We start from the raw sequence: 9870 nt of genomic DNA, 5'->3' as shown, positions 1-9870 counted from the left end.
TCTCTCTCTCTCTCTCTCTCTCTCTCTCTCTCTCTCTCTCTCTCTCTTTTTCTTTCTCTTTCTCTCTTTCCTTTTCCTCTGGCCTGGGCCTCCCCTGCAGGCCCAGAGGATCCGGGACACTTCTCAGCAGGACTTGGTACCTGGAACAGCAGCAGGCTTGGAAGTGTTCACTCAGAAAAGCCTCGCAGCGTCTCCTGAGGTTACTGTCTTCACTTTCCCACACCCCTTCCCCCTGGGCCTCCAGCCCGTCCATGTCCACACTCCAGGATCTTGAGAAAGCCTATTCCCTAGGGTAAGGTGAATAAGCCAGACTCTGCCATGGAGAGGATAGCAAAGGTGGTCCGTGTTGTCCCCGTGTTATAGATGGCAAGAGTGCCTATCCCAGGGTCACGAAGGGCCAGCCCCTCCCTCATTTGTTATGTACCAGTTAGGACAGGATTGCAGCTATGCCCAGAAGACAGAAAAATTGGTTGTCTCTAGCTCCAAAGGGGCAAAGACATGATCCTCTCTGGAGGCAGGCTCTGACACTAAGCTTGGGATTAGGTGTCCTGACCCTGGAATGTGTCCTGCCCTGAGAGCTTGTCTGTTTAGAAGCCTGACTATAGTCTGTGGGATCGGGCGTGGTCTCCCTTCCTTCTTCCTGCTTCCAGCCAGCTAAACTCATCGGACATTGGTCTGACTCTCCAGAAAGGCAAAGTTGATGTCTTCCTTCCAAAAACATCCTTGAGTTTGTAGCAAGATGAGCCTTCTAACTGAGGAGGGCATTGCTTCAGGGTCCAGATGAGCATTAGGTCAAGGGTTCTTGGGGTTTCCCATGGCCTTGTGTGGATGCTGGGGATGGATCCCTCCCAGCCCCCTGACTGCTGGGGTTTCATAATCTGTTGGAGTTGGGAGTCTCCAGATAGGAAAACATCCTTCATCTAGCCTCTGTGCTCCATCTGTCGTGGCCTGTGAGGGCATACATGCTATTCCTCCCACAGAGAAGACTTCTGTAGTTGATGTGAGTTTGCTGTGAATGTAGGAAGGAGATGAACAAGCTCCAGACAAGGGAAAATACGAACTGCAACTCTCCTTGAAGTCTTCTTTATGTAAAAATAAAAACAAACCATTCAGTGTTCTCTCCTAAGGGCAGTGAGACAGGCCTCGGCAGCAGCTCAGTGTTAGGGACATAGAGATGTCCTGGTATCTGGAGATGCCTTAGAAACAAGGACAGTGCCTTATGGGGACTGAACCAAGTGTGCATCCTTCTCCAGTGACCTGCCACATCAGCCTCACTGTTTCCTCTACCATCAATGGGACCATTCGTTCTTTCCTGCCTTCCTATCTCCTCCCTCTGTCTTATCTCTCCTCCCACAAGGTCTATCCATGTTGCCCTGGCTGGACTCGAATGTATGGTCCTCCTGCTTCGGCCTTTCAGGTGCTGAGCATGAAGTTTTCTATCCTTCTGATCAGGGCTTCTTCTTGCTACCTAGTGGCTGTGGACCTGCCCTGCAGCCTCCCTGAGAACTTCGTCCTTGAGATTGAGCACCTCCTCTCTGCACCTCCTCCAGCAGCTTCTCCTAGGATGAGGGTTCTAGAGAGCCCCCTTCCTGGACCCTCTCTGACCCCAAATGTAATTGGGAGTTCTAAGTAGGGCCTGAACAACCAGGCGTCAGCGGAGCTGCCCTCTGGGGTTTCTTCCTGTCCATCATGAAGTAGACTTGTTCCCTTCTTTGATCCTGTGGCTGGAGCAGAGGCTCCATCAGAAGGCAGGGGCCACTCTAAGCAAGACCCTGGAGAACCAGGGGCTCAGGAGAGAATACATGGAGGCTGACCTGTCTGCAGAGACCCAAATGTTGCACCATCTTGTGACTCAGACCAGATGGGGCTTGACCAGTGCACTGGTGCCAATCAAGTTGTCCTTTCTTTCCGTCAATTGTGCCCCACCCCCACCCATCCTTTACTGTTGCTTTTTTAGCACCAGAGCCCTTGTTTCTTCCCTCAGCACTGCTGTGTGATCTTCTAAAAAGGCCTTCATTGGGAGCCTTGGTTTCCCCCTCTGCAACAAGGTTGCCAACTGGAGTAAATTTAATTATGTAGATGAAGGGTTGGCACTGCCTGGCATCTAATAGCTAAACATTACCATGTGCTTCCTTCCCTTCTCTGCCTCTCGAATGTGTTCCCTTCTCGTCTGTGCCAGCTCCCACCACACACACTATCGCTCTTCTAGCCCGCTTGCTATTTGGAAGTGGGAAGGGAGTATTCCAAAGGGGGGTTCTTCGGCCAACCTTGACCATCATCACTAGACTGATAATAACGGATGCAGAAATGGAAGCAGCTGACAGACCCTGCTTTCCGCGGAGACGAGACATGTCCTTACCTCTGAGGCTGGCAGAACAGGTCCCTCTGAAGGGACACCTGAAACAATGTCTCAGAAAGCTGTCCTGACTCTGGACCCCCCCTTCCTTTGATCTTTCTTATTGGCAAGATTCTCTTAATGAGGTCAGGTTCCCTGACCCAGGAAACATGTCTAGCAGTGTTCCTTTGATTTGCCCAGCTCCATCGGACGGTATGGGCTTGGCAGACTCCTCACCAAGTCACAGCCTGAGAAGGAGCCCTGTTTCTAGGAGGAGTTTAGGCAATACCTCATGGTGGAAGCAGTCTTGGGAGGCCTTGGAATCGTGTCTTGGGTTCTGGGGTCCATAAGTAGGTAATCAGGAGTTGTTTTCCTCCCCTACACTTAGATTTGGAAATTGATTTCCACGTCTGCACCTTCAAGGTATTAAGTGAAGGCTGTGACTTCAGGCCTTGGCGCCATGCAGGACTTCAGCTTCCCTAACAGGGCCGCTCACTGTTTGCATTGTACATTTATTAGATGGACCTCCGCTGAGATTGTGTGGGGAGAAAGTATTCAGTGGTCCCAAGAGTACAATCCTGATGGTCTCAAGGCTCTGGTAATGATTCAAGAAGCAAACCTGTCATCGATCCTAAGCTGGTGGGAATGGATAGGGGACCGTTCTATAAAATCTGACAGTGCCACCCTATCTCTTTGGCTCTACAATACTCCTGTCTGTGGTTCTTTCCTTCCGCTGCATGATCTGGTCAGTTCTTCTCTATTTTCCATGGGTTTGTTAGAATTCTCCAAGGATTGGTCTTAAAATTGTTTCTTTTGGGCTGAACCTCAGAATGTTCAATCTGTTTAAGCCAGTGCTCCAACTGGTGCCTTCTCTAGACCTGTTTTCCCCTGGAGAGAGATGACACTGGATGTCTTTGGAGCTCTTTTGCCTCAATATTCAGAGATTCCTTGTGGTGAAAGTGTCTTCCCCTCTGACAGTGGCAAGTGTTCAGTTACAAGAGGAGGAGGCCTGGCCCGTGTGGATCTCCCCTTTCCCAGTGTTCCTACAGAGAGCACAAGACCCCATCCCACTCTATCAGGTTGGAATCAGTGATTGAAGAGGGTCTTAATGGGAAAAAGAACTTTGGCAATAATGATGGGCTTTGTCACTCCTTTCTGTCCCTGGCCAGTTCAGGGGACATAGCATCAGACCCTTGTTTGTTAGACCAGTCCTTTTTTTACAGAGGGGAGAGGCCATCCCCTCAGATGCCTGCTATTTCATGTTAACTCTTCTTGCTCCAATTGAAACACAGGGCTCAGAGCATTGGGTACTTATAGAAAGAGTGTACACTAGGCCGGAAGACCTTGGCCCCCTAACAATGGCTGCCACACAACAGGAAGAAAGTGAATCAACCCTTGCTGACGGCAGACTCTCCAAGGTAGATGTTCTGGTGGACAAGTTCAAAGTTGAAGTGGCCACGGAAGAGACAGTGAGAGCCAGAAGAGCAAGTGCTCAACAGCAAGGGAGAATGACTGCAAGTCCAGAAGACTTTGAGACAATGAGAGAGGAAGACCCGTGCGTCAGGGGAGGTCCCAGAGAGGCTGCTTGGGCTACAGGCTACATATCAACAGACAAGCTTCTCGAGGGCTCCAACCTCAAGATCAGGAACCACCGAGTCTCAAATGGTCAACTAGAGAGCCAAGTGGAACTGAACAAGGGGTGGGAGAGGCCTCAGAGCTGGAGAAGACCAACAGCTTCAGGGGCTGGGCCAGGGCAGGGAGAGGTTCATTCTCCTGCATCAGACAAGGGTGGACTCCAGTCCTTCCTGTTGGATCCAGCCCAAGCAGAAGCCAGAGCTGACTCGAGTGATGAGACTGACACCTCCTTCGCAGAGAGAAGTTTCTGCCTGAACTATGGAGAGAAAGACTCTGAAGACCAACTTCTCGCCCCACACGCAGAAGACAGAGAAGAGCACCTGGATGCCCCTTCTGGAGACGGGACCTGGCTGGAGGTAGCAGGGGTGCACACAGAGAACTGGAAGCCGAGGTCCTCAGACCCAAGGGCTTCTGCCCCAGGTTCCAGCCAAAATAAAGATAAAGCCCATCTGGCTTCCTCAGCAGAAGAAGCCTGGTCCCCCAGGGACCATGGAAGACCTGATGACCTGCAGGGAGCTGCTGTCAGTCAGACTCTTGAAGAGGGCTGGGAAGACACACAGCAAGGGCTGGAAGGAGAGTCAGCCTACTCAATGGCCATCGTAGCTAAAGATGAGGTCCCCATGAGTATAGATTGGATGGGGAAGACTGAGAAAAGTCCCCCTGCAAGATGGAAGAAGAGTCCCCCTGGGAGAGGAGGAGGGGTGCACCTAGATGCCCAGGCTTGTGCCCTTCTGAGGACCATTCCTCCCTGTGTTAGGAAGCCAGCCAGGCCAGACCAAAGCAGCTTCCTGCCCAAAAAGAGGAGGGCAGTTTCCACTCATGCAGTAGAACCTGAGACAGATGACAGGGAGGTAGTCACCCCCTTGCCACCCTCCTCTGGTCACACTGAGGTTCTGGCAGCCGTGGAGGACACTCCTGTAAGCACAGTCCCGCCTGGGTCAGGGGAGACTTCAGAGTCCAGAGATTTCTTTAGAGATCAGTTCCCTGTAGTTCTCAAATATATCCATCTTCCCGAAGAGAGCCTAGTGCCCAAGGACCCACAAGGTGAATGCAAAGCACCTCCAGTCGCCAGCAAGAAGCCCAGAGCTGTCCCTGAAGGAACCGAAGGACCTGCACTCCTGGGGTTGATGCTCCCTTCAGGAGAGCAGGAGACTTCACTCCAGGGTAGGGACCAAGGAGGTTCCCAGGAAGATATTAGCAAGACCTCAGTGGCTAACAAAATTCGGATATTTGAGACCCATGGAGCCGAGGCTTGCCGAGCCAATCAGGGTGAAGTGAGGACCCTGCCACAGGAGCTGCCTTTGGAAGCTTCCCCAGGACAGGTAGAACAGCACAATAAGCTTCTAGATTTGGGCTTTGTCCAACTCCAGCCCCCTGGGGACTTGGCCAGTGCCAAAGTTACCTGTTCTTCTCTCATGCCTCTGGCTACCCAGCACTATGGGGAGGGCACCCCAACTACCTTCCACCAAGAAAGATGCACAGACCCAGAGCTCGTGTCCCCCGATTCAGGCTGTGAAACTACGCTGGAGGAAGCTACTGGGGTAACTGGGCACATGAGCCCCTGCACCCACTAAGTCCCCATTTGTGGAGGCTGACCGCATGCTACGCGGCTTCTTAGAAGCATGCTTCAGCGGCCCTCGCCATTCCTGCTGCTTGTTCATCCTTAGAAGGTCTTCTCCTACATGATCCTGAGATAGCCCAGGCTGAAAGATGGAGCCGTCTGCTTAGCCCTTGTTAGATTCCCCAGCCTTTGCTGTGATCTTACGTTCAGAGGATCACACAATGGCCTCAGAGAAGGAGCCACCAGTAGCAGCAGATTACATACTTGCTTTGCCTTGCCCCTCCCACCTGCTGGATTCCTCCCTGTCACGCTTGGCTTATCCAGTGGTCTTTCTTCATCCTTTCCCATCCCTGTATCCTACCTCATAGAGGCTGACAGTTCAGAGGTTTCCTCCACTCTGTTTCCCTCTCTACCTTCCTTCTACCTCCTTAAGACTAACTGTCTTCTCTAATCCAGAGTAAATCCGGAGATGCGGGCAGGGAAGACAAGAGCTCCTTCGGCCGCTTAGCGCCAAACACCCCTGGAAAGGGGGGGCGTCTGAGATTCGCCAGCCTTCCGGGCCCTCAGGTCTCTGCAGTCCCTCTGTGCCCGATGACTTGTCATCTTCATCCAACTGGGATGTGCCGTTCCCTAGATTCCCACCTGCTCTAGTAGCATCCCCCTTGTGGCTGTTCACACTCTGGCTTGTCTGCAATGTATTCCTCACACCTCTCAACCTTCCGGAACCTGGCCACTTGGAGGCTGGTTAACAAGTGAATCTCTGAAGCGTACTGAAATGAGTTCTTTCAGAATATTGTATGGGTGTTAGATTGGTCTTGCAAAAAGAAAAGTCACAAACCAAACCAAAAAAAAAAAATGCACACGTGGTGTTTAATCCCTGACAGGCCAGTTGAGAGGTATGTATTTAGGACACAGTTTGCTGGTTCTCCTTGGGTGTTCCCTTGGCCTGCCATTGTCAATTACACTGATGTGGACAGAATTTCCTCTCAGTGGTTACCATCGAGTTCAAGGTGGTACTGGTGACTCCCAGGAAGCTGGAGCCCAGAGGGCCTGGGCCAGTATTTCTTCTTCCTCTGGATGATGCTGCCTCTCCCCTAGAGACTCAGTGCAATTGACAGGCTGCTGGCTTCCTCTGTGTTCCTCCAGCTCCCAGCTCCAGCCTCTCTGCCTCCTCTCCCGGGTTCCCCTGAATCCCTGGCCTTCATCCTCAGTTTGCCTCTCAATCCCGCCTGCACGGATGGGCCTGTGATCCAGGCCTCCATCCCTGCCTTCTGCACAATCCCGCTTCTAATAGGCTTTTGGACCCTAGCCTTGGAGGGACCTCCTGTCCAGAACTCGCTGGAAGGATGCTAGCTTTGTCCTTGCTTTGGCATCCATGCGAGCCCCTCCAAAGGAGTATCCCTGCTCTGGAGAAGGTTTTGTTTTGTTTCATTTTGTGTTCAATTCCAAGGAAACCTTTCTGGGGTGTTTTTTTCATTTCCTGACCTGTTCTTCCACTTGGGAACATCATCACAACCTTGAGATTTCCTCTGGCATTCACCATCTTGACCTCTCTCTCTCCCCACCCCACATCCCCATCTCCCTGATTTTATCTGGCCATAGAGAGCAGGGCTGAGGGAGGGCTCGGAGGAGAAAGTCAAACCACCACGCCCACGTGCCCCAGAGAGTGACACGGGAGATGAGGACCAGGACCAGGAGAGGGATGCCGTATTCTTGAAGGACAACCACCTGGCCATTGAACGCAAGTGCTCCAGCATAACGGTCAGCTCCACATCCAGCCTGGAGGCTGAGGTGGACTTCACAGTTATTGGTGACTACCACGGGGGCGCCTTTGAAGACTTCTCCCGAAGCCTCCCTGAGCTCGACCGGGATAAAAGTGACTCTGAGACAGAGGGCCTGGTGTTTGCCCGGGATCTCAAGGGGCCCTCCAGCCGAGAGGATGAATCTGGGGGCATCGAGGACAGCCCGGATCGAGGGGCCTGTTCCACCCCAGAAATGCCCCAGTTTGAGGTACAGTGGAGCTTCATGGAGAGCAGGGCACACTGCATGTTCAGAGGGCTCTGAGTAAGAAGAGCAGCCATCAGCTGCAGCCTGGAGCTGTTACAGCCTGAAGCTCTGTCTGGTGTTGCATGACTACCCCCTGTAGAACAGCATGGTTCTGCAACGCATGTCTGGCGCGTCAGTTCACCACTTACAGGTGCTCTGTGGTGTTTTAACCCCGTGACCCCCATTACTTGCTGAGGTCAAGTGATGACTTACTGACTTCTTGACCCCCTGAACTGTGTTGCATGGCACGTGGAGAGAGAGCATGTGTCCGTGGACTCTTGAGACTCCCACAGCTGGTCTGAACACTGAGTGAATTTTCTTGATGCAGGCCAGGGATCATTTTAGCAGGGCCTGGAGAAGAGGCAGTTATTTAAATCTGTCAGGTCCTGAGACGTTAGGGCTGGCAGTGGACACTCCTGGAGGAGAGAAGATACATACAGCCTTTGGGGAGGATGCAGGGCCAGCGTCTGAGCTTCTCTGCTTTGTGGCTCCCTTGGTAGAGCTGCACAGAGGATTTTCAGGAACTCCCCCTTGCCCTTTACCTCTGGCTGATTCCCCACCCCCACCCCCAGACTGTGAACACTAGCTTATTCATCCTGGGATGAATATACATCCATGCTGTACCCTCTGGGCTTGTTCCCCCTTTCCATGCCTCACCGTGATCCAGGACAGCTCACACACCCTCTCTCCATGCTTTTCTGGCCTCCTGGGAGGCAGTCCTATCCCCACCACATCCTGCTCTGCCCTGCTCCGGCTCTAACATTTCTCAGCACAGTCAGGACAGTGGCTGTTGCTCTGCCCTTCTCCCAGCAGGCGGTAGCTGTTCTAAGGCTGAGGCACACTGAGGGACTCTGAGGGACGAGTAAATGAATGAGCAGCTGGATCACAGGGTTCTGGAAGAATCTCTCCTTTCTCCCTCCTCCTTCCAGATACATGAAAAGCTAGATCTATTCATCAGACCTACAGTGTGTATAGCCATGAGCTAGGCCTGACCTACAGTGTGTATAGCCATGAGCTAGGCCTGACCTACAGTGTTTATACCCATGAGCTAGGCCTGACCTACAGTATGTATAGCCATGAGCTAGGCCTGAAAGAAAAATGGAAAGGAGCTGACCACTAAGCTTGAGACACCGAGAATACAGTTTGTAAGCACGTGGCCCTGGGCCACATCTGACCAACCGATGTGTTTTCTCTGGCTTTAATTTAAAAAATTACAACATTGTATTTTCTTATATCATAAAAAATACCAAAGAAAAGCAAACCATCCCGAGGCTATGATAAAAGCCACGCCTGAATGGGATCCCACATGCTCTCTATTTCTTTCAGCTAGCTAGCTTCTTCACCCATTCCCATCCATTGCCTGGCCCCCGGATACTTCCATGTGTGTAGCTCTTGCTCTGAGCATCAGTTTACAGGAAATGACTAAAAGGTGTAGGCGATGTGTGTGTGAGGAGAACACTGAGCATGAGTTTAAGCATCCCAGGACAGCCTCAAAAGGCATGCAGCCCCGAGATGTGAGATCAGGTCCTCATGCAGGCGGTGGCTTTGGCTCTCTCTCTGGGCTGTTTCTCCGTGACACCAACCGTGCCTTTACATACTTCTCCAGAAACCTGACCAACCATGGGGGTGGGAGAAAGCTTTCTCCTCCTGCATCCCTGTTGTCTGTGAAAAGGAGTTTTGACTGGACTTGAGTTCTGAAGTGTTCCCTTTATGTTCCTGTAGTCTGTGAAAGCGGAAACCATGACTGTCAGCAGTCTGGCAATCAGGAAGAAGATTGAGCCAGAGGCCATGCTGCAAAGCAGAGTCTCCGCTGCAGACAGCACCCAGGTAACCCTTGTCCCTACTGTAACCTGACACAAGGACCGGGCATATTTAAGCATAGGGTCCTCACTGAAATGGCCAAACCCTTTGATCAACCTTTTCCTTCCCCTCATCCTCCCTGAGGTCAGAGGTGGGACATGCTTTCCCATCTGTAAATAGGGATGACCCTCCTTCTCCCTCTTCCTGAGAGTGTTCAGTGCTCATGGCTAGCAGAATAGGGCCATGGCTTTCAGACTGCTTGATAGCTGTGGGGAGGGTCTTTAAAAGAGGACTTGGGGGAAAGAAAAGGAAACACCTCAATCACTGTTCGGCCAGAACAGCTCACCTGGGTCATTTTTTATGCACGGTGGTTCCACATTTGATTGGGAAGATGAACAAACCAGGCCCACATGACTGAAAAATGTGTTAGTGAGGTGGAGCTCGCTGGCACCCTGGAGAAGGCTGGCCTGCCTGGGCACGGCACCCTGGAGAA

General features: G+C 52.0%; 1 protein-coding gene across 7 annotated transcripts in view; it reads left to right on the top strand.

Moving 5' to 3' along the window:
• The window catches only part of Epb41l1 (erythrocyte membrane protein band 4.1 like 1), a 67314-nt gene that overhangs the window by 41517 nt on the left and 15927 nt on the right, over positions 1 to 9870 (top strand). For 4 of the 7 annotated variants that reach the window (XM_028775236.1, XM_028775235.1, XM_028775234.1 and 1 more), the window contains exons 14-15: positions 7134 to 7541; positions 9300 to 9404. In XM_028775236.1, the coding sequence (XP_028631069.1) occupies positions 7134 to 7541; positions 9300 to 9404 (513 nt within the window). Of the gene's footprint in view, positions 1 to 3627; positions 5512 to 5987; positions 6099 to 7133; positions 7542 to 9299; positions 9405 to 9870 lie in introns of all 7 variants that reach the window. The other 3 variants (XM_028775238.1, XM_028775237.1, XM_028775232.1) reach the window with 2 other exon arrangements.

The sequence above is a fragment of the Grammomys surdaster genome, unplaced genomic scaffold (genome assembly GCF_004785775.1).
Source record: "Grammomys surdaster isolate TR1022 unplaced genomic scaffold, NIH_TR_1.0 254, whole genome shotgun sequence".
In the NCBI taxonomy this organism is placed as follows: Eukaryota; Metazoa; Chordata; class Mammalia; order Rodentia; family Muridae; genus Grammomys; species Grammomys surdaster.
Note: the sequence above shows the minus strand (reverse complement) of the source record. Positions and strands in the feature narration are given on the sequence as shown.